This window comes from Diabrotica undecimpunctata, chromosome 3 (genome assembly GCF_040954645.1).
Source record: "Diabrotica undecimpunctata isolate CICGRU chromosome 3, icDiaUnde3, whole genome shotgun sequence".
NCBI classification, from domain to species: domain Eukaryota; kingdom Metazoa; phylum Arthropoda; class Insecta; order Coleoptera; family Chrysomelidae; genus Diabrotica; species Diabrotica undecimpunctata.
Genome location: NC_092805.1, coordinates 136,433,477 through 136,459,695, shown reverse-complemented (window position 1 = coordinate 136,459,695; position 26,219 = coordinate 136,433,477). Strand labels below are relative to the sequence as shown.

General features: G+C 33.2%; 2 protein-coding genes across 5 annotated transcripts in view; both read left to right on the top strand.

Moving 5' to 3' along the window:
- The window catches only part of LOC140437463 (uncharacterized), a 519,890-nt gene that overhangs the window by 321,783 nt on the left and 171,888 nt on the right, over window positions 1–26,219 (top strand). The gene's annotated exons all lie outside the window — the stretch shown is intronic.
- Window positions 15,504–15,830, top strand: LOC140436062 (uncharacterized). Its single transcript, XM_072524771.1, has one exon. It carries the CDS (start codon window positions 15,504–15,506, stop codon window positions 15,828–15,830), a length of 327 nt encoding a protein of 108 aa, XP_072380872.1.

Sequence of the window (26,219 nt, the reverse complement as noted above, 5' to 3'; positions counted from 1 at the left end):
TTGTAATTCCATGTTACTTAACAAAGTTCATAATTTTGGTGAACCCTGTAAAAATAAATATTCAAGTGATTACATCGTTGCAAAGACGATAAGGAGACCTTTCAAATGAGCTGTCGCGTGGCCACGGTTTGTATTAAAAAAGTCGTCGATTACGTCATTACACCGACACCCATGACGTAATGTCCAACACATATATATCAGTTGATGGTCATTCAAAAATTAAAATTGACGTGTTTTAAGAATTTTTTTTAAAGTCGTCTGTTTCTGAAATAATGAATTTATTCCATACTTTTGCATCATACTGTATGGGTTTTTGTTACAGAGGTCCATATTACTCAAAATAACTGTCGTTTGCCTGTCCTGGTCAGTGTAAAGAAAAAACATTATTTCCCTGGTCTATAATGATATTCTGCTTAAAAATATACTTAGGTAGAGTAATTTAACGTTTCCCTGACTGCTAAATATTTTGAAGCTCCCCAGTTATGTAATAACAGTAATTTCCACAGTTATGTAATCCTGCTTCAATATGTCAAGAAATCTCGTTTACTTAAGTTTTTGTTTATTTTGTCCTTATACGTAATAATAAATTTTCAAATTATACATTCCGAGCAAACATTTTAACTGCTAATACAATCAGCTGTAATCGCGTAAAAAGACGATCGACTTTCCGACCACTATATAAATGCAAATTTTCCGTTTGCTTATTCGTCTATCCGTACTTTCCACGGTGTCCTTGACCAGCTTGAAAGTTTTGACCTATAAAATTTATCGATTCCGCACCTCCAGGCTGCCTCTTCTTGTTCTCGCTCTAGAATGTTTGGGTAAACAGTCGCATAAATCGTCGATGTTCTTCTTGTTTCGTCATCGACATAGATTGAGATGCGGTTGTCTAAATCCTACTCGATGGTTCACTGATCTTAATAAGATCCAGTTGATAATAAAATCAAACTATAATTAATAAATTCCTCGGATACGTGTAAAATTATACAATCTATGGATAAATTCAATGCGGCAGTAATGAAATAAATATCAACAAACCCACCGATAATGCTAGTAGACTCATGTTTAATAATTGCTATTGGATATATTGCTACACTTTAAAAACATTAACCAACCTCTTCTTCTTATTATGGTTTTATAGGAAAATTTGCCGATTAAATAAAAGTTATTACGTTTAAGCATTTTCTTGGAATAAAGATTCATCGATTTTCTTTATCAAGTTCTGACATTTTTCTACCAAAATCTGGTACATCTGCCAAGTTTTTTTTTGATTTCGCGTTCGATCCCCACTGTTTATATTTTTCGTTTTCGTATATTTTTCGTTTTAATGTTTTTATGATAATATGGTATGTTAACTCGATATCAAAGTAAAGGGGTTTTTTAGAGGTATAGAAATAAAAGTTGGTAATACTTTTTTAACTGTCGGCCATTTTGACAGCTGCAGGTGGCATTTTAGCATGAATAGACTGACGCTTGAACAACGCTTCCAAATTGTACAAATTTATTTTGAAAATTGTGGTTCTGTTCGAAAAACTTATCGCGCACTACTTCCATTTTATGTCCAACATCAAAGCAAGTAATTTAATTAAAAATGGAACGAACGTTTTTGCACCACCTTTACTCTAAATGATTATAAGCATCGACATACAAGTCGTACAGTGCGTACAGAAGAAGCTGTTACTGCTGTAAAGCATAGCATACAGGAAGACCCGAATCAGTCTCTCTGCCATCGTGCACAATAGTTGGATACGTATCTATCCACTTTATGGAAGATTTTGCGTAAAAACCCTGCTTTGCGATTTACAAAATCCAACTTATGTAAGAATTAAAGGTATATCATCACCTAGCAAGGCATAGCAATTCTTAGATTCGGTGAGTGGGTCCAAAACAAGATTGCCGTTGATTTCGATTTCCGATTGTTTAGAGATAAAGCTCACTTTTGGTTAAATGGCTACGACAACAAACAAAACTGCCCTATTTGGAGTTAAGATAATCTTCAAATGTATGTTGAGAAACCATTACATCCAGAAAATCTGACTGTTTGGTATTCTTCATGGTCTGGTAAAATCATTGGACCGTACGTCTCCAAAAACGATGTTGGTCAGAACGTTACAGTCAATAATGACCACTATAGAGTCATGATTACTGCCTTTTTCCTTTCGCAATTGAACAACCATGATACGCAGGAGCTATTGTTTCAATAAAACGGCGCAACATGTTACACAGCTCGTGCCACAATTAATTTATTAAAGGAAATGTTTGGTAACCGCATAGTTTCACGTTTTGGACCGCGTTTGAATTGGCCTCTAAGATCATGCGATTTAACACTGCTTGACTATTTTATGTAGGGATATGTGAAGGTGATGGTCTACGCCTATAAGCATAAAACGATTGACCACATAGAGGACAACATTCGCCGAGCAAATATTGGCAAAAATGAGCAAAAATGATCAAGATTAGACTACGTCAGAGCCAGCCATGACCGTCATAAGCTAGAAATCATATTTAAATTAAAATGCCAAAAGATTATCGTTCCAATAAAGTCAATTTCATGTCAATATCATTTTTTTTATACCATTTCAAAGTTCTCTCAAAAAAAAACATCATTTACTACTATTTCGATAATTGTTTTACAGACATATTTTTCTTGAATTACATTTTCTGAACGTTTTTCCATTGTTTCTTTAAGACGTTGGATATAATCTTCTTATGGTATCATACTCAAGTTTGATCGTAGACTGCTCATCTGAATATAGTTTTATTGTATATCATTAAGTGAATGCAGACCTAAAGTTTAACGTCGATTCTAAACATCACCGATAAATATACTGATGGCCAAAACAATCGCATCAGCTAGAAGGACAAATATTTTTTTAAATATTTATTTATGGCAGTATACATTATAATATTCTTATTATTGGATAACATTATAAATAAATTTGCAACGTCATTTTCGTCAAAAAACTAATAACTGGGTCCTCCTTGATTTTCTATACAATCAGTTGCTTATCCAGATTCTTCTTATGGTATGCCACAGATCTTTTAAGTTTGCTGGAAAACGTGGCAATCAATTTACGTTTCGATAGGTGACAGATCAGCTGATCTTGATAGCCACTCAAAAGACTTTATACCAGATTCTTGTACGAACTCCATGGTTTTACGGGCAATATAAGTTCTTGAATATATCTAGAACTAGTGGTGATTTGCTTCCCAAACATATATTACCTCATACCATAATGCTTGTTTTTCTTGCTGTATGACGTTCAACAGATAAGTTTATGTTTCGTCTCTCACCTGAGAAAACGCCTTACCTTTATGCGCCCATCAGAGCCCCCAAACATAACCAGATTCATCACTAAAGCAGACAAAATTTCATTGACCATTTCAGTTTTGCCGAGCTCTGCACCATTCTTAGCGTCAAGTCTTATGTTGCGGTGTCAAAGGTAACACCAAAAGCGAACGGTAAGTTCTCAGTCCCATTCCAAGTAATCTTTGATTAACTGTTCTTCTTCAGATAACCCTTCCTGTAGCTGTAACTAAATCATCTCGTACTTGATGTACACTGTCTCGTCTATTTCTGAGAGCAAGAAGTCTAAGATACATATATATTTTGTAGTTACAACTTACAAAGAAATTCTTTTGATCCAAATAAATAACCATATTCACAGTATTACATTTTTTTTTGGTTACCTATCAGTATATTATTTTCTGTTTATATAATGAATCAAATATACTCAGGTTAAAAAAATCGATCGTGTTGTGACTTTTATAACGTAAAATTTATTATTATGGTAAATATCATAAATTAATGGAAAAAAGAGAAGCCGAAAGATTAATGAAAAAACGAAGACGAATGCTAAAATATTGAAAAATGTGTCTGATCAGTAGCAACAAATTATGTTATTGCAATGTTGGTTTTAACAACTATACCGATTTACACCTAAAAAGGAATTCATTGAATTCTGTCAGGCAGCGGGGAAATCTTTTTTAGACATCTAATGTCACAGAGCAAGGTACCCTGGCATCTTCGAGCCGCGTATGATATTAGGCGAGAAGACCCCAAAGTAGTGCCGGATTTACTGTGTTTCGGCTAAAACCTTAACCATAATTCCAGAATATTGGTCTTACCACTCAATAAAAAACTAAAATTCATATATTAACCGTCACATTAAAAGAAGAATAAGTATATTATATTAACTAAAATTTACAACTAACCATACCTATCACTATAAATAAAAAAATAGTTTAAGAACTGCCTATTACCAAAGGAAAACAAAAGATCGAAAATATTTCCTTGGGTCACAAACTAATTTTAGTACTTACCGGTTTTTGGCTCTCGAGAAAAAAGAAACAGAGAGACTCCAGATCCATGGTTTAATTTCCTCCTCTGGCATCCTGCTCTTTCTTTTCTATCACTTCAGATATCAGACAGTATACTTCTCCCCATTCTCTCTCTCCTCTCATCAATATGTTTACAGTGTGTCTTGCATTCGGCTTGAAACCCATTCTCCTCTTCCCTCTAATTTGCTTACCTCTGGCAGTTAAAAAGATGAGCGGAAGCCAACTCATACTGGTACAGTTATACCAGCTGACTCACATCATCCTATTCAACATAAAATGGCAGCATTCTACAGTTACATTAATCGTTTAATATCGTTACCATTAACTTTAACATCATTTAATAAAGAATTAAAAATAATTCAACAAATAGCTATAAACAACGGTTATTCAATTAATCTAGTGAATAAAATTTTACACAAAAAGACAAATAGAATGTTAGAACACCAAGTATATACACAACTGGCAGTTAAAAAGATGAGCGGAAGCGTCCGGCATCCCGTAAACAGTACAGTCCACCGAGGTAGATTTGCCTAACCTATTTGTGAACGTGCCAGAACTACCATGTCCGGTCGGAAACTTTCCACAAACTGAACTTTCTGAACTTACATTTCCACACAGCCTCAGACCAGGAATAACCCGGACCTCCTTCGTGGACCCTCTTCCACATCTATATTTCCATCCATCCTCCTCGCATACATGCTCGCTCGCTCTTTGCACAACAAGCCGATCGGTATCATGTCTCCAATGACATACATAGCTTCATTTGAGACGGTCCTTTGAGCAGAAAAGATTCATAAAACCATTGATAAAATGAAGCAGATAGAGATAAGTATCCTTGGAATAAGTCAACTAAGGTGACCAGATAAAGTAACTATAGAAGATTACATTGTTCACTAAGTAGGAAACGACAAATTCAAAACACAGAAATGGGGTAGCAGTGACAAAGCTGTAAAAAAAGTAGTTCTATTCTCAGATAGAATATTATTGCTACCACTGCAAACGAAAATAATAAATACAAATCGTCGACAACCTTATGAAGGTAATTTATCGTCGATAAGATTTATCCTATGGACACTGTTAACCATAGATTTTTTTAGATCTCAACTTGCTTTTGACTTGAATTGACGTTAATTAGTTGTTCTCGGTTTTCTTTTGACTTTCGGTTACTACATCGTCTAGAAAGAGTCAGAAGAATACAAGGGCGTGATTTTCACGTCGTTGGAACCACAATCTGTAGCTGGTTTTGTATTCACATTGATTACTTAGCTCCTTCATTGTTTAGTGACAAGAATTTAATTTAGATCGTTTTTGATATTCCTCCAGGTGAAGTTTATGTTGCTAATCTTCGCAAATTATGTTTAAATATTGTATTTATTATAATAAAATTCTTATCGATACCGAATTGAAGGAGCATTCCTTTCAAGTGATCATCTATTTTCGTCTTTCGTATTTCTGTGTTCCAATCTTCTATTATCATTATTGGTCTTTTCTCAGGAATGTTGGAGATGGTTTCACATATCAGGTGGTATCTTTCTTCTACTACTATATCTTGTGTTACTTCGGATATTGGCATATATACCTGTATAATGTGCATATTCGCTTATAATATCGTATATTATTCAATAAATAACCGCCATTTCCATAAATACTTTTCATGTACATAAATTAATTTTTTCCCTGAAATTTTAACAGTGTAGTTTATTGTAATCAATATCAATATAATGATATCGTTGCATTACAGATTAAACTGTTTGAGTTATTGCAAAGTACCGTTCGACGACTAGTTTTCCCTATAGAATACAAACCCATTGAAAAATCGATGGAAATTTACGAACACACACAATTACTGCTCCTGTATTGAACAGTTTCATTATTTATGAATATTAACAGCGATGATATAACTACAATACAATATTTTCAAGTGTGATCATAAAAATATTGTTTTTTCATAAATGTAATGAAACGGTTGAGTTAAACTAAATATTTAAAAACTAATGTAAAGAAGAGTGAAATAAAAAAATTAAATATACATATAGGTAATGAAAATAAAAAAAAAATCATTCTACATTTACTTTATTTAATTTTTCGGCTTCAGGTTAGAAGCCGTTTTCAAAGTTAAAATGTTTATTTAAAGATAAACATAAATAACCTATTTTTACTTATGTTTAGATATATCATACAGTCGTCTGCTTCATCTTCTTTTGGTTCTACTTGATCTCCTGCCCACATGTTTCCATTTATCTCCCTCTTACAATTTCCATAGCATTCAATTAAAATTAATATTGGGTAATTAGGTTTTTCTTCCATTGTTTTCTCAAATGCAAAAGAATGCCAAGATGACTGAATAATAAGTTTAATGAGTCATACGATCAAAATATTTTTAAAAATTATACACCGGAGAATACACAACAAACTTGAGCAGGACATAAGTGACACACAATTTGGATTTAGAAATGCACTGGGAACGAGAGAAGCCCTGTTCGCTGTGAATGTACTTATGCAAAGGTGCATGGATGTTAATCAGCCAGTATATATTTGTTTCTTAGATTACAACAAAGCCTTCGATAAGGTCAGACATAACCGTCTTATCCAATTGGTAGTTACTTTAATCTCAGACTTCGTACTCGATCTTCAAGTAGGATAGTTTTCATTCGCACCAGACTTCATTTTCTCAAGATTTGTGTAAAAATACACGCACTATACGTAAACCTTCATTTACCTAGCAGAAAAATAAATAGTTTAGTGTTAGTTAAATCATCATCATAAGTGGCTCGACAATCTGTTGTGGATCTTGGTCTGCTCACAAAGAAGTCGCCCTCCTGTCTATTCCTGGCAACTTCCTTCCATTTTCAGATACTTAGAATCTGTAGGTCTTCTTCCACATCATCAATCCATTTCCTTCGTGGTTGTCCTCTACTTATTTTGCCCTCTGGTTTTGAAAATGTTAATTTCTTCGTGTATTTGTGATCTGACATCCTAGCAATTTGTCCATCCCATCTACGTCTCTGCACTTTAAGGAATTTCACAATATATGGATCGGTGTATAACTGATATAGTTCACAGTTGTATCTTCTACGTCATATTTGTATGTAGTCTGATAAACAATTTCATCAGTTTCTATTTCTCCTGTTTCTATACTATCTTTTGCAAGTTTATCCATGTGTTCATTAAATTCTATACTTATGTGGGCTTTCACCCAGCTGATTTGTATGCAGCAGTTTTTTTCAGTAAGTTGGCCCAGGAGCATTTGGATTTTTTTAATATATGGGTAAACTATTTCGGAATTTAGATTTACTGGGTTTTCAATACTGTTTAGAAACCGACATTGAATCAGAAAATAATATAATAATCTTATTTTGTGATTATAGATATTCCAATCGTTTTAATACGTCATATGTTTCTTCTGTAATAATTGAGCTTTCCTTATTTATTTGATACTTTTTTTCGATTTGTGCTTGGGGAATAAATATTGCACAATCTGTCTCTTCTTATTTTTTGGATGCATCAGTGTACACGGTTAGGTTACTTTTTTTTATAATATTTTAATTATTTTTTGATTTTATTTTGATGTAGAATATTGTGAAATTATCAGTTTTGTTTGATTTTGATATATATCAAAATTTTTATCACTTGTGGTTTTATGAATCTGCAGTGAGCTGTATTACGAAAACCTACGCATAATAGAGGTGATTTTTTGTTTTTCCAAAATTGATAGGTCAAGTCATTGATATTTAATATAGTTTATATAGGAAATTGATCTTGAATATCTCGTATCAGCACGCTATACTAATAAAAGGTATACATATAGAATAAACTCGGTATGAACCTATCAATTTTCTATTTATCTTTTATTTTGTTCCTTATAATGTCTACCGTAGATTCTTCCTACTGTAGCTGTAACGCTTCATGCCTCTATAATTATCACATTTATTTCTTGCCTATTTAAAAAAAATACATCGTTATATTAAAGAGCACACACAAGAAAAGCATTCGCAGTACAATGGCCAGTAGTACTAGTAGAGTGAACATGAAAAGAAATTTAATACGCTTCATTTCCATCGGCCGCTAGCGCTGCTGGCATCTATTTAGATTAGGTTTGAATTCCTGCATCCCGATTAGTGTAAGTAATTAGGCAATGACCTGAGCCCGGACTGCAAACGACCATGATAACAACATACGGGACGGGTTCATGTATTATTAACTCAAGGGGCGGATTCAGGGATAATTGACTATTCAGATTATAATAGAGTATGGACAACTAAATTTAACACCTACTTATTATGAACATTAATTTGCCATAGCATTCTTAGTCCAGTCATCAGAGACTTGACACTAAAAATCATACTAACAAGCTGAAATTTGCTGAGAATGTCAATTTTGGGATAGCAATAAATATGCCCACGAAAGAAGTTTACCACTCCTACCCCCCGGCTTCCCCTAAAACCACCCCACGCAGGGGAAAAAATTGATTGACCAAGAATCTGTACGCCGTAGAAAAAATGTTTTCATTAAAAAATTGATTTTGAACATTCACATTACAAACTTCCACACGTCTCGGGAAATGCCTCCACAAAGACGGTATTGGGTGGAATTTGTAGCTAAAGTTACGCAGTTTCAGAAAACGTACTTGTGTAATCGAAAAGAAGTACTTTTAAACATTTTAAATCGTTTGTAATGTGAAAGTTTAAATTCAGCGTTTCTTAGGCATATCACTTCATTCAGCATATCATTTCAACACTCAAAACCGAAATTTCATGCTAGTTTCTAAGATTAGATTCTAAAAATGGAAATCCGATAGTGACCGATTACTGAAAGTCATACATTTTATTGCAAAATACAAAAATTGTATTTTGCAATAAAATGTAATACATCCAATTTCTTTAAAATTTGAGATTCATAATATATATATATACAGTGTGTCCGTAAAGTATGGAATAAATTCGATATTTCCTAAATGAAAAGCCTTTTTGAAAAAATTCAAAAAACATCGATTTTTAAATTTATTGTTCTACATTTTACAATAAAATTTCATTATACAAGGTGATACACATTACAGTGATGACGTCATCGGCTCTTTTTTAAATGTAACACTCTGTATATTAGGACATTTTAAGATCGATAAAAATGAGCTGATTCCAAAAAAGTATAATACTGGGGGTATAACGGATATAATTTGAAAGATATGCGTTTAGAAAATTAATTTTTATTGATTTATAATATTAATAAATTATAAATAAATTAAAACAAATAACTTGAAAGTAATCCAGTAATTAATACATGACTTAATGTTCGAATTGTAGCCCTTGTTATATTTGACCCCACATAAAATGATCCAATGGATTGAGGTCTGGCGACCTCGCTGGTCAATCAATATGTCCACGTCTTCCAATCCACCTGCTCGGAAAAATTTCGTTTAGGTACCTTCGAACATCTAAAGCATAATGCGGAGGCGCACCATCCTGTTGAAACCATAAACTTTTATCAAAACCTCCAAGATTAATTGTACTGGGGAATAAATTAACTAAAGTAGGTACGAGGTACCCACTTAAAAACTGAAGGTATGCTGGCTTGTTTAACTTACCTTCGAAATAGTAGGGTCCAATGATTTTATTTCTTACAATGCCAGCACATACGTTTACCTTTTGCTGGTATAGTGTATGATGTTCCCGCATCCAATTGGAGTTTTCTTTTGCCCAGTATCTACAATTGTGACAGTTGATCTCGCCATTTAATTTGAATGTAGCCTCATCAGAAAAAATAATATTTTGAACCAAGAGAGGGTTTCGGTGGCTGTTATCCATCATTATTTCGCAAAATTGTATTCTTTTATCTGGATCATCCTCGTTTAATTCCTGTACAACCGTGCATTTTACTTACTTTACTTACTTTTACGTACTTTGTGTACCGTTGTTTTGCAAACATCGAGATCACTACTAACCTTAGGAACAGAAGTGTGCGCATCTTCTTTAAAAGTAAGTAGGACATCTAATGTTGTAACATAATTTACAGAGGGACGACCTGATTTGCGTACATTTTCAACCGTACCACTTTCGAAATTTCTTTTCAATCTTTATTTCATACTTTATTCCATACTTTACTGATACACTGTATATATATATATATATATATATATATATATATATATATATATATATATATATATATATAACCTAGAGCTAAGATTAATAGATATATTCAGAGATTCTAGAGTATTCACTGCCTTCCCTCGTTCAACCGTTTCCATCGCTCTCTGTTGTCCCATTCCTCATCGTTTAGGCCTCTCTTACTGATGGCATCGTCTACTTCGTTCCTCCACGATTTTCGGGGTTGTCCTTTTTTCCTCCTTCCTATGGGGTTCCATTCGGTTATTCTTTTTATTCATCTGCTGTCGCTAGTTCTTCTTACATGTTTATACCACTTTAGTCTTTTTTGTTCTATATATGTTAGTATGTCTGTTTCTATTGATGTTTTTTGTTAAGATGTTCTTTGCTAAGATTAATACTGTTATAAAAAAAAATAAAATAAAAATTAATATTAAACTCACCAGTCTTCCGCGTTGATTTCCATTGCGCCGAGCTTTCAACATCTTCTCTGATGTCTTCTTCAAGGCTTACGAGGTCTCAGTCTCCCGAGCCCCCAGACACTACTGCACTGATAACTATTCACTTCACTACTGAAGTAAATCACTCGCCAGACACAAACTAAAGCGTTTTTAATCCATTCGATATATCTAATCCAATTTGAAGTCTTGTAAAGTGAATGTCCCCTGTCAAATCAACCTTATCTTAAAAAATTGCTTAGATCAAAATGAATATATCAGGTAGAAAATTTGTATTGACTATATAGATGAAACTATTATTTAAATTTTAGTAGTTTTATTGGTCATAGGATGTTCTTTCCTCTTAAGAGTCATACCTATCATTTTCACCGTTGTTATATACTTTTTAAAAGATCTGCGGTCCTTGGTTGTTCTACCGTTCAAAACTCGTTTCGTCGTGTACACAGGTAGATAACGTTAAGAACACGCAAAATAAAAAGTGCAATCATTATTGTTGTCTCGACCTTAACATCTTGCATAACAATTAAGCCATCCGAATGAATGCAAGTCGAAATAATCCCGCTAAATACAGTATACAGGGAGTTGGAAAAGCTAATTATCTGCGCTGCCCGTACCTGTTATGTCGAGAGAGCTTTATTATGATAATTATTCGTTTCACAAAAAGGCTTGTGGTCGGTAACGTCTGTTCATTCCTTATAATTATGTATTTTTTGCGGATAATTAAAGGCAGTTGCAAAATTTAGACTGAGAAAAGTCCTTTGCATCGAAATGTTTATTGCTTATAATCAGCATTATAACAATTGACACCATAATGTAAGTCCTCTATACAACTATACAATACAACTATGCAAGGTTGGCCACTTAAAAAAGTCCAATATATTTGGCAATATTCAAGGAATTTTGTAAAAATGCTGGGTCGATGGAAACGTATCGATTGTTATTCCAAATGCTCCCGCTCCCTTCCAGTACCACAAATCCTTAATTTTAAAAAATAGGGAATAGACCATGTGTGGTTCTCAAAGTTTTCTAAATGTTATAATATTCCGCTATAATTAATGTAATTAGCTATATATTATTATTATTAGAGGTTCCGATCTTACGCCCTAGAACGCATAATTCCAAAAATCAGAAGTTATTATGAAATAATCATATTATACCGTATCCAAGACTGAATTACACGATCGTAATGTTAGCCGCCCACACTGCATATCATAATACAGCCAAAGAATCCCATCAAGTATCGAAGTTCGTTTGACAGTGAGTAGTATGGTAAATACCTAACTTACAGAAATAAATAAACTTTATTTCTGAGTTAGGTTCTTACTTTATTATCAGATATTTATTACACAATTTAAGTATATTTACCAAAGAAATGCATTTCTTCAGATATACGTCAACTTACAACGTTCATGATGTAGCCAATAATATTGTGCAGCCACAGCCCTCAGTTTTATCATTTTAACTTCTATGTAAGACGTGCTAAGCTATTTATTTAGCGTATGGCTCAATACATGGAGTAAATACAGTAATAATTGTAAAAAACGTAAGTACATAATTCAAAAATAAAAACATAAAATTATATAAAAACGAACATAGACAAAATACAGATAAAATACAAGATAATACAAACAAATATGGTTATATCTTAAAGTCAAGTTGAGCTATCCATTCAAGGCTTACAGGCGTAGTTTTGAAAAAGTCTTTTGGGTCCCCTCGATATGCCCTCAATTCACATGTCTCCACTATGTGTTGGATGGTTTGATCTGGAGCTCCACAGTCGCAGCTGGAGGTAGGCTGTTTTCCCCATTTATGTAGGTTGTGTGCGCATACTGCATGTCCCGTTCTAATTCGGTTTAGGCTCTTCCATCTGTTTCGTGGCTGGTCGAAGCCATCATGCTTTTGGACTTTTCAATAAGGTTGGATACTTTGGGTGGGACTTCCTCAGTCCACAGCGTGCCCCATCTGGAGGTAACATTGAAATCATCTGTTGTTAGCTGTTGGGCTGTTCTTATGAGTGGTTTTCTGGATGGGAGTCGGTTTGCTACTAAACTCGGGATGTCTTCATGGATTGGTAGTTGCAAGTTGCTATTTACTTTCGAATACTCCGTTATCAAGGCCTTTTGTCTTCGTAGAATAGTCGGAGGAATATGGCTAAGGATCGGATGCCAATCCGTATCCAACCTAAATAAAAAAATAATATGCTAGTAAAAAATAAATTTATTGTTCTAACTAAGCTGACGATATAAGCTTATCACGTAACTAAATGGAAACAGTTACGTGATAAGCTTATATCCTATAATAACCTTAAGAATGCAGCTTAGTTAGAACAATAAATTTATTTTTTACTAGCATATTATTTGTTTATTTAGATTGGATACGGTTACCATAAACACACCTGTTAGATCCTAGGGCATAATAAACGGTCGTTATGACCTATAACGCCCTGTTGTATAAGAAAAAAAGCAAATGTTATGTATGTATGTACCACTGGTGTTACCGGATAATTACGCCCATCGAGCAACATCCATCCCTCGGGCCAGAGGACCTATGACCGGATTATGTTGCTCTCCGGGCGTAATCATCTTAATAACACCCTTGGTTCATAAATAACTATTTTGACGGCAATTCACTGTATTTTAATATTAGGTTCAAAATATAAATAGAGCCCGTTAAATTGACATAAGTTTGTTTTTTCTATAATTTCATAACTAAAACTTAAAATTGTAAAATTTCAACTAGCAAAAATTGTTTTGAAAATGTTTTATTAATAATAATGATTTTAAAACATAGACATTAAATTCTTTATTGTTATGTAAGTTGTATGGAATACACAGAAGTTTTGAATAAATTTGTTCCGGAAGTGCCGATACTTTTTTCGGATTTGTTTTTTTTTTTCATTTTTTTGATGAATTTATCTCTTCCGTATGATATTTACAACTTTCCTACGGTACTTTTATGGTAACAGGATACTTTATGTAATGAATAACATCTTTTTACCGCTGGACACTAAAACTCTCTTTTCTTAACGAGTACAATTATTTTCGGTCGTATACCTAATTAAGTGAGTAAAGTTGCTGCGGTTTTTCTAGTTACTAAAAAAACACTTAAAAAACTGCTAAGATTCGTCTTCTGATTATAGTAAATATCCTGAATATTCTTTCTAAATAGTTGAAAAGTTAGTTATAAATTTGACTTTAATTATATATTGAGATAATATAAAGAAAGCTCAGACAAGAACTGGAAAGGAGATTAGAATAAAAACAACCATTTTAATATAACAAGCAAAACAGATATTATGTATATACTGAAAAATAATATTAAGAGAAAAAATAAATCCTGAAACTATTTCTCTCTCTATTGTTCTGAAGCTATTTTCTTGTCGCATGTTAAAGTAATTACTATTTAAATGGGAATAAGCCACAATAATTAAAGGTTAAATTAATTTTATTGACGTTTCAATTTCCACTTCGGAAATCGTTCTCAAAATACAAACATTAGTGTTTGTTTTTTGAGAACGATTTCCGAAGTGGAAATTGAAACGTCAATAAAATTAATTTAACCTTTAATCGTGGCTTATTCCCATTTAAATAGTAATTATTTCTCTCTCACATTTACAGAAATTTAAGCTGCATGTCTGTAGATAGAATATCTATCAAATATATTTGATTACTTTGACAGTGTGTTGGCCAAATAGTGCAGGACTTGATGCTATTAGAAAGGGCACTCAGGCATCAAATGTCAGAAAATCTTTTAAGGCCATTTTAATAATAAAAAGACCTTCTGAAATGTAACAAAAATTGAAATAATGCTCTTTTCTCATGATATCGTCTTAGTAGAGGAAACAAAGAAAAGTTGGAGAAGAAATTGGAGTATTGGAGAAGGGCTATTGAAGAGGAAGGATTGAAGGTTAGCAGGTCGAAAACGGAGTATATGTGGTTACATTTTAATAATAAAAAGACCTTCTGCAATGTAACAAAAATTGAAATAATGCTCTTTTCTCATGATATCGTGTTAGTAGAGGAAACAAAGAAAAGTTGGAGGAGAAATTGGAGTGTTGGAGAAGGGCTATTGAAGAGGAAGGACTTAAGGTTAGCAGGTCGAAAACGGAGTATATGTGGTTATATTTTAATAATAAAAAGACCTTCTGCAATGTAACAAGAATTGAAATAATGTTTTTTTTGATGATATCGTGTTAGTAGAGGAAAACAAAGAAAAGTTGGAGAAGAAATTGGAGTGTTGAAGAAGGGCTCTTAAAGAGGGAGGATTTCAGGTTATCAGGTAGAAAACGGAGTATATGTGGTTGTGAGGAAGAGGAATGGTTGGAGACGCAGAATTGCTTGGAGAAAAGATAGGAAGAGTAGGAGAATTTAAATATCTTGGCTCCTACATAACGAAAAATGGGACACTAGATCGAAAAATTAACCACAGGATATAGGCTGGATGGTTTAACTGGAAGCAAATGAGTGGGGTACTTTGTGATTGAAAAATCGGGGAAAAGCTGAAAAGAAAGATATACAAGAGTGTGGTGAGACCTACGTTGGTATACGGCGGTAAAGTGTGGCCTGTAAAGAAGATCCAGGAAAAGAAGATGGAGGTAGCTAAAATGAAAATGTTACGGTGGATATTGGGTAAAACTAGAAGGGATATGATCAGAAACAATTTGATTAGGAAAACAGTCGGGATGACTACAGTCTCAAAAAACATTCAAGGGCAAATACTGCAATGGTTTGGTCATGTCAGACATATAGATGAAAACTTTGTGGGACGAAGGAGAAAGCTGTTAGAAGCTGATGGAAGAAGAGGTAGAGGAAAGCCGCAGAGAAGATGGAAGCACTGTTTGGCAGAGGACTTAACAGATAAAGGTTTAGGTGAAGAAAACCCGATGAGCAGAAATGAGTGGCGACGAAGAGTAAGGAACAGCGACCCCTGAAAAGAAAAAACTGAGGAAAAATAAAAATGGCACCTTCTGAAGGAAAGTGTTCCGGAAGCAAATAGAGCCTCTGTTCAGATTTCCTTGTGAGAACTATTTCAGACTGAATACCGTTAGGTCAGAAAATCTGGATAGAGTCCTAGAAGTCGTACAGGTAAGAATACGGAGCTTGTAGATGCACATAAAAGAAGTAGTTTACAAATTGCTTGTATGCAAGAGACAAAGGAGAAAGAACTAGATGACGGATTCAAATTACGGTCATCCTCCTCATTCCTTGAGCTTTTGTCAGCGCGTGGTGAACTCTACATATTATTTTGCTTGCTGCCTCCATTGTTTGCGATGTTGTGCCATATGGACGGCTTTATGTATTGATTTTCCCACCAGAATTTTCATTTGGTCTCCCTATTTGGAGATCTTTCTCTTAGTCTTCTGCCTTCTACCTTTTCTTCTACTGCTAATAGTTAAATGGTTCACGTTCTTCTAGTTATGTGACCGAAATAAATTAGGTATGCTGGTTTTACTTTTTTTAATAGCCTATCTTTTATATGAAGCTCTTCCAGAATTGACAGTTGGTTCTATCTTCTGTCCAGAACACGCGTAGAATTCTTCTATAGACCCAGATTTCGAAGGCTTCGATCTTATTCCTATCGATTTTTTTATGTGTGCATGTTTCAACTGCGTATGTAGTAATGGAAAAAATAAGGACATTGACCAACCTGAGCTTAGTGTATTCCTTGTTATTGTTCGGTTTTTTCATATTTTAATAAAGTTAGCTGTTGCGGATAGAGGTAGAGAAAAATAACATTGATAAATGAAAGATAACGTAGTAGAAGTTGTAATAAAAGTTGATAACGGCTGGAAAAATAATGATACTGAAACTTTTCCAATTTGATACCTACTTAGGAGAATTTTAAGTATCTTGTTTCATTTCCTTCTCTTCTTCATATTCTTAGTTCTGGCAAGATACTTTAATCTCTGGCATGCGGTCATACGACCTTTGTAACAAACTCTGTTTTTTTCTTCATTAATCTCTAATAAGTCATGTGGCCTCAACGAAGACCAACAGTTTGCTTATTGGTAATTAGTAGTTTTAGGGCTCTACTTTCCACACAAAACAAGTTGATCTAAATGAGATATGTCGGATGGTAACTGGATTTATGAAATCTGCCCCATTCAACTTCCTATATGAGGCGGCAGGTTTATCATCATCCAAAGAACGCAGAGTAGCTGCTGAACATAAAGAGAAGTTTAAACAAACCTTCGATGAACGCCACCCACTGTACAACACGGAACCCGTTCAACGTACAACATTCGAGGCATCCAGAAAGAGCTTCCTGCGTTGTGTATCAGCCGATCCGCCATCCTAAGACAAGAGGCCGCCCGATAGTAGTCTCCATTTGAAGACTTGAAGGACATTAAACATTATTAAAACTGGCATAGGTCAATTAAGGACTAAGAAAATAATGTGGAAGCTGCTAACTAATAATGACGAAATGTGCAAATGTGGAGAACAACAAATATGGAGCATCTTCTGTCATGCCCAAGATATCTCTGAACGACTTATGGTTGGCAGTGATGCAGCAATGGACGTGGCCCGTTTCTGGTCAGAGAACGTCAACTAGAATTAGTTGGGAGTCCGGACTTGTGAAAATGTCACCACTTTGGAGACTGTTATAATCGTTCCTTCATTGAGGTTCATCAAATTGTTCGAGATTTTTTATCAATATTCTTTATATTTCCTTCTCTGTGCATATCCAAATGATAAAGACTTTGTGCTCTGGTAACGTAAATTATACCTGGAGCGGAAAAAAGGAGGCACAGAAGTTGGGTATTACTTTTTGTAATGAAAACATTAACCCAAGGAGAAGTATTGTCTTGGAATTGAAGATAGACATAACGACGTGGGGACGTGGGTCGTGAGATCTCGAATTATAGGGCATACTGATGTCAGAAGGAAAGAAAAAAGGGGACTCATACTAACTGAAAGAAAATGAACAAAAACTGAAAGAAATAAAAAAGAAAAGAGGAAGTCCACTTTATTTTTTCTTTGGATGACAAGGAAAACACGGAATCTTATACGTTGGAGGATTGGTTTAAGAAAGATAGAAAAATGACAAATAGCTGTCTTGATAAATAGAAATATATGATAAATTTGCGATTTAAAAAGAATGACGCGATTTACACAAGGCAATTTAGGCTGTGTAAATAAACATTGGTTATTCTCGTTCGAAGATTCTTAGCTGCAATTCGAATGGTTATAAAATACTCCCTTTCGAATATTTGAAATACGTGAATTAAAACCTTATACAGAATGGAACAAAAAATGCTACACTCTTACAAAAAGTTGTAATATTTCTTAATTTAATTTAATTTTGTAATATTTTATTGTTTGTTTTCTTGCAGTTACAAGTTTTACCTCCACTTCTATTTCTACTATATATTTTGTCTTTCTGCAACTACTCCAGATTTTTTTACAATACAAAAAATTTATATAATTTCTCATATTGTGTTTTTTTAATAGGACTTTTGCGTATTTACCTAGTTTTGCCTAACAAACAATTTTTATCTCCACTGTTAGCACTTCACTAGGACGAAGAAGAATATCCTGGCTTGCTAACCTGAGAGCATGGTATAGAAAGACCTCAACACAGCTATTCCGTATAGCATCCAACAAAGTCATCACAGCCAGAATGATCGCCAACGTTCGGAACGGACATGCACCCTAAGAAGAAGTTATCACTTCTGATATTTTGTCCATTATCTGTGAAACCACTTTTCTATCGGTATTTTTCTGCTGTTTATTATTCTAATCTCTCCTTATTTCTTCATTTTCCATTCTAAATGTTTCGCAGTTTTAAATGCATCGGGCAACTTCGCAATTATTTTATTGGTTACGTTGTTCTTTATCGTTGACTAATTTGTAGCATTTGAAAATCCTTTGGATATGTATTGAAATCTCCTCGTATTTGTTAAATATCAAAAAATAATCTTAGTGTATTTCATTTCCCATTCGTACGTATTAAAACACGGAATTCTTCCAATTCATCTTAGCGTCGCCGAGTAATATAAACACATTTTTAGAGTTTGTTTATGTTTTACAGATGTGCACGTCCTTTTGCGTTTCATATTCTGCGTTTTAAATAAATATTTCCGTCAAGTGTTCTGTTATTCCAAATTATGTGAATGAATTTTAAAGATAATTTCGTCATTCTCACTTGGGTCGCTGTAAGAGACAGTCAGCTTAGGTGTGGATCCAAATTTATTCTTAGAATTTGTAAAGTTTTCTGTTTTTGCCCCTTTTCATGGAAAATAAGTTTAATGGCAGTTAATTGTTTATTTAATAGTTACAGTTAAAGTGAGGATTTGAAATATACCCACAATTTTCCAGTCTTTTTAAGAAGCAGAGTTCCAAAGTTTGTGTTTCATGCCCAATTTCCAATCTCAATTTTGTCTTGTCCTATCACAGTGGAGTTGAATTTGTTCGTGTGGTACAGAGTTTGAGTTACAGGGAAGTTTGGTTTCTGCCCCCAGAAAAGTTTTGTGTAAAACTCCAATGTAATCCAGGTAACTTTTTTGTGTTAAAATTTAAAGTAAAGACAAACATTTTTTTAATAATAATAATTTGCTTTTATAACAAAAAGAATTTGTAATAACTAATATTGTACTATCTAATCATATTTGATATTAATTCATTTGTTTTGTTTTTAAAAAAGGTTAACCTTTATTGCAGTAACAATTTCTTTGTAAGGTTTTCTAGTATATCTAAGTCCTAGAGTTGTAAACGGCTAGGACACATAAGTTTTTTCTTTGTTATTTTTGTACTCTGTAACTATCTCTATAGTAATTTGTGTCATTTATTTTTGTAACTGTTTGTGGTGAGACACAATAAATGTTTAATTTTTTTTCTAACCATTTTGTTTATTTTTTTAACTAACCCCTTTTTTGAGTTTCATGTATAAAGATATGTTTTTCATTTTTAATAATTATTTCAATAGTTACAACTAGCTGTTGTAATAGTTATAATTTGGCACCTCGAAGTGGCGTCCTTTTTAAATTACTAGAGGTGTTTCCTTTTGTTTTGTTTGTCCCAAGAGATTCATGTAAGTACCCCTTTGTTTCATTTTTTTAGTTACCACAATCCAATCCCCTTGCCATTTACTTATCTACGACCCCAGCTCTCCTAACAAACCCTAAGTGCCGTTCGCACAAGTATCGATTTATTTTGCTTGCCCTATTTCAAACCCCATAATTTATGTCCCCAATTTTCTACCCCTTATAATAATACCCCATCGGGTAGGCAAAAATATTTTTGTTACAAGTTTAGATATGGTTATAAAACTAGTTTTTATTTTTAATATTTGAAAAGGTAGCTTTGTAAATTTGCCCCATTATTTCGTCTTTGAATTGGGTAGAACCAATTTCGTTTACCAATCGCGTTGTTGGCCTACTAAGTTTTAAAACTTTTCTTTTAACTGCCTGTCTTTACTTGTCCATTTTTTGATTGAATTCTCTTCTAAGATCACCTTGAAGCAACACTGTTGTCTGATACAGCACTAATGAAAATATAGCGTAGCTTATTGTTGAGTCTAACAAGACTTAAACGACACATAATGAATATAAATAAAAATAAGTTGCAGTTATTTAGCACCCAACAATAAGATGTTTCACATTTTCCTTTGAAAGTACCTTGTGGTCGTTCTTATACAAATTTATAATTTTAAAATACCCACGACAGGTTGTTGCTAGGATAGCGGTATGCTATTTTTAACCAATGCTGCTACTGCCAACACCTAACAATACACTTCCATATTTGTCTGATAATTACGTTCATTTTTGCGTACTGATTAATAACATGAATTTAAATAGGTGGTGAGTGTAATTATTGAAGAGTACTTGCAGAGCACTTTTAAATAAAAATTCTGACACAGAATGACTGAAAAAACTCGGAATTCCTCAACGTTCAACCTTGTAATATGACAAGTCATTGTGTATATGCTCTACAGTGGCAGATCTAGCACTCTCAGAGGGAGATTTAGTTCAGCTTTTTAAATATTCTCAACCATTTGTAGAACTAATTACATGTAGAGAATAAGGAACGAAAATATCAGAAGTGTAACGGGAAATAAATATATAAAAAAATACCTATACACTAAAAACAGTTAAACGGATACAAAAATATAAGAATAATAAAACCAGAGATACTACCAAGGTCAAGTAAAAAATCGGATCAAAACTGGATTGTTCTACTCAATTAGAGTACATATAATAGTAACAAAAAGATAGAACTCTAAAAGAGGATTATTTGCGTATATTTTTTAAAGGAAAATAAAAAATAGAAAACAATAGATCTACACAAATCACTAAAAAATACTTTGATTTGATCAAGTCGATTCTTGAAAGATGATGTAAGACCGGGAGTCGTACGGGAGGCCTACGTTCAGCAGTGGACAAATATAGGCTAATTGATGATGATGATGATGTAAAAACAATCTGAAACTTTTTTCTATTGGTCGGGTTTAATCGTACGATTCAGGCTGTGGGTTAGTTTCGACGGCAGTATGTTCGGGTCTTGGAAAAGAGCGCGGGCATTCTGTTTCTGACCACAGAACGAATCACATGTAGTGCTTTCTCGGATAAGTCTGTCAGGTGAGTCGTGAATAAATAACTTCTTCTTTCACTTTTTTACAGAAAGAAAAAATAGTGATCTTTCCTTCAAAAAGTGGACTATTCTGTTTGTCTTTAGCACTATTGTTCTTACATTTTTATTTTTGTTTTGAAAAGGGAAAGAAGCAGTGAGTTCAAGTTGTTGTTCCTTCTGGCGAACTAAGTAGGACTACGTAGGACTAAGGGGGAGATATGGATCACTAAGATAGATAAAGAATGATTTAGAGTTAGTTGTTGATTATCTTAGACAGATTTGGGAATACGTGACTATAAAATCTTATTTCATATATAATGCTGTATTGATCCAGTGCCTGCAAACTTCATGAAAAAGAGAGAAAAATAACGAAATAATATTTCTTTAATTTTTTATAATCTTTCATAATTTTTTTTATTTTTCTTTTTATTTAAAAGAAAGCAATATGTATGATTATATTTTATTTTATTTTTATTTAAAATTTTACATTGTGTAAAAATGTTTTGTTTGCCTAGGTAATCAACCTAGGTAAGCTTGTCATAATTGAATGCATTTGTTCTTTGGTAAAGTTATCAACGTAAATTTATTCCATTCAGATGGTGTTTCTTCTTTATGATATATTTTGTTAAATATGCGACGCAAATGTTCGCGTTTTATTAATTTCAACATATCAGCATAAATGTTGTCTTCCACTGGACCCCTTTCGTTTGTTTATTGTCTGTATTTATCTGTATATAAAAGTATTTAACCTCAGAGGCAAGTACTTTTTATCTTGAAGAAGAAAAATGTTTAAAAAACATCAACCTTAATGTGCTAGATTTCTGCTCATTAAAAACCTTCACACTTAGAGCGAGCATGGTAAAAGTGCAGTTTTCACCACGCTTCTTCCGCCATTTCTATTGCATCTACTTTACTTCTCCTTTATTGCTCTTTGCCATATATTTCACAATATTTTTCTTTTCCTCACTACACAGTATCAATTCAACCAGGTTTTTGAGTGTGATTCGCGTGTACATGTCTGCGAATAGACTGGGCCCTATTTTCGTATTCTCCTTGGAAATGTACGCACACATTAGTCGCCGTATATGTATTACGATACAATTATATCGTTACCAACGTTGTGGTTTTAGTGGTAATTTAAATATCAGTTGGTGTGGGTTGGTTTTCTGTAGACTGGTTATATATCCTGTATCTTCTTTTGTGATTAAGGCGTCCAGAAAAGGAAGTGAGTTATTGTTTATTTGTTCCATGGTGAATTTGATTGATTGATTTATTGTTGATGTCCGTCAGAAATTTATTCAATGCTTCTGGTCCGTGAGGCCAAAATAAACTGTATCTGTAAAATACTCTGTGAATGCAACAATTTCTACGTGGGAGAAACCGCAGAACCACCAAGTGTCAGAATAAATAAGCATAAAACATACATCAAGAATACAGACTTCGAGAAATCCCAGATATGCAAATGTGCCTGGGACAACAAGCACAGATCGCAATGGAAAGATGCATCAATAACCATGAAAGAAACACACATGAAAAAAAAAGTCAAAGAAGCAGTTCTCATTCTAGTCACCGCAGAAAAAAATGTGTAGTAAACTCATCAGCAGAATGTAGCAGACTTTGGTTGTCAATACTAAAAGAAGAAGTCAACACAGGAATATACCAACAATAGGAGAGTAATAGGAGATCGAAAACATCATCCACAATCTTACACAAAACACGTATGCAACACATAATACACATAACCAATAAATCCATTTTTGCTCAAAACCACAATAACGATCCAATTTTTTACACAAACATATAACACAGAACAGTCAGAATTTGATATTTTTAGGGTAAAAATACCATCCTCAAATTTTGTGCAGCCATTATATTATGCTGTTTACCAACAAGATCGAGGTCAAATATGTCAATTTTGAAATGACATAACCAATAACAGAAACTTTGGTTACACAGTTTCCAAAATTTGTATAATCATATTTTTTGAAAACGATTTCATGTGGAAATCGAAACGTCAAAATATTAATTAGTTAAAAATGAGATTTTAATTACAACCAATAATTGTTAATCCCATATAAACATAATATTTAAAAAACATTTTATGTTCTATTATAAAAAAACATTTTTTGCGAAATTTTAAATAGTCACAAAACAATTTAGCAGCGTTAAAAAGGAGTTTGATAAAACAAATAAGTGGGAGGAAGAAAACCAGGTATAATATGTCAATATGTCTTTGGACTAGCAGAAGCAATATTTTTATTAATCGTATAAATTGCGTTATTTATAGGGGGTCAAACTACATCGATCCAACTAATACTTGAATCCAACTAGCACTAGAACAAATACATGCATCTACATCCTTTTTATTTATTGTAGAGGATTCTGTTGTTAAAAAAGTTTTATGTTGCCTTTTCCAGTAATGGAGCGACACTGCCTCGCCGCAATAAGTATTCTCATCATAAATACGACCATCAGTCGTGTTTATCTTCATGGGAATAATTTTCCCTTGTAACATTTATATTATTATGTGTTTTGTTGCTGCAAATGCACGATGTGCTATAAAATTGGACGAACCATTATATTATCTGATTATTTTCACGCATATATATTATTCAAGTGATTCAGAAACATTACTACAAAGTAACTTCTTCTACTTATAGAAACAGTAAAAATTAGAAGAAAACCAAGGCCAGATTTAGGCTCAGGTTAAAGAAGACAATAAAGCAAGAAAAATAGTAGAATGCCGTTGAACACAATTAAACTGTTATACATGGTGAATGAAATGAAATTAATGAATGCTGGGTCATCACCAAAACGAGGTTGCAATACTATTATAATAATTCAATAATCTTAAATGGAGAAAAGCAGCAAATCATATAAAGAGAATTGGTCCTTAAATGAACTTTATACGTATATTGATCCTTTCTTCTGCTTTAAAATTAATATAAGGAATCTGTTGAATGTACCTGAATGTTGAAATAATAAACAAATATTATAAACTGGACAATCAAATTGCAAAAAATATGTTTATCGTCGATGTTTACAATGCAATGTATTTTTTTGCTTCGATTTTACAATACTGCGTATGGTCTGTGAATGTGACTGTAGTGAAACTTGTTGAAAGTTATCCGCTATTTTTTTTGAAAGCATAACGATATACATATCTGCTGAGAGATTTCAAATTGTCATCTCCTATCTTAAAAACAATGCTCTGGAAATTCTAATAATTCTTAATGAAAACCACTTCGATAATAACACTATCAATAACAAAGTAATTGTTATTAAGATGTTAAGACAAAACAAAAAGAGATCGGCAATTAATATATTGTTAAAATGATATACCAGTTTAACACTCCTTCATTTAAGGTCCTTTCTGTTAAAAATCATTAATAAAATGTGTAAAGATGTGTCGTTTATTGTAATTACTGATTAATTAGTGATCATGAAAGCCCTCCTTGAAAAAAACAACGATTTGTCTCTGGATTTTCCAGAAAAAATCTTCCATTGAAGACATTTCGGGTGGATTGGTTTAATTTAGCCATCCTGTATAGCGCTAAAGTTTTGATAATAGGAACCAGTTTGAAAAAACTAAAGTGAGATTAACACAAAGTCCCGAAAATTTTAATAGAAATTGAGCTAATATCACATAATAAAAAAAATAAAATAATATATGCCACATTTGCAAAGTTAGAAACAGTCAATGAAAAAAGGCATTCAAAACAAAAAAAAAGATGGAACAGTAGGCGGTACAGTAGACTAGGTCGAAGCTTCATACTATGTTTTCTGTATTTTTAAAATTTAAATATTATATTTAAAATTAAATAAGTAACTTTATCATTTATTTATTATTTATATTTTAAACGAATTATGTTAATATAATTCAATAAATGAATATGTTTGCTTCTTTACTAGTCATAAAACAACAATAAAATTGATCTTTAGATAGTTTATATGAACCTGGTGGTTGTTTTTCAACATATACCCCTAAATTTGAAACATATGATGTTGTCGAATCAACCAATGCAAATATTTTTGATCCATACTTATTCGGTTTGATATGAATTTCTCGTCAATTGTTATATTAGCTCCTACTTGCTTTCGTTAGCTAATAAACATATCAAATAACATTCTTATTGGCGCTAATTTGTCAAATTGTCGTCTCTTCTCCCTCGTTTCCAAGTTGTCAAATCTCAAACATCGAAGCAAAAGAAGATATCTCTCTTGAGATATTACCAACCAAAATCATTCATTTCCAAGACTGCTTATGTCCCATACATCTTTAATATTTATTGTAACACCCTTTGGCGTTCCTGCTAGATATATCAAACCAAAGAGTGCTTTTACTTCGACTGTTTCTGTGTGCCCAGCCTTTCCCTCCCTGGCGTAGTTTTGGGCTAGTGTAGGTATATAAAGGTTTGTAATTTCAATGACAACTTCCAACATTGCATTTGTAAAAAAAGCGACCAACATTCTAGAGTCGTTTTAGCATTTATGCAGTATTTTTTGACACCTGGTAACCAAATAATATTTTCGTTTCTTGTTCAAACTGCTTTGTTGGGACAATGTATTGTTGGGACATGGTATTTTACAAGGAGGGACAATAATATCATAATTCTCACAACCTTGCTCTGATTCACTGTCAAAATTTCTATTTTACAATGCATTTTTATTGCAGGTCAGTTCACCTATTTAGAATTATTGTGAATCGCTAAAAACCTCCTTTCTGAGCCAGATTGATGATTAAAGAAAAC

Coding starts and splice junctions, on each gene's coding strand:
- LOC140436062 (XM_072524771.1), top strand. CDS start 15,504: ATGAAAATGTTACGGTGGATATTGGGTAAAACTAGAAGGGATATGATC.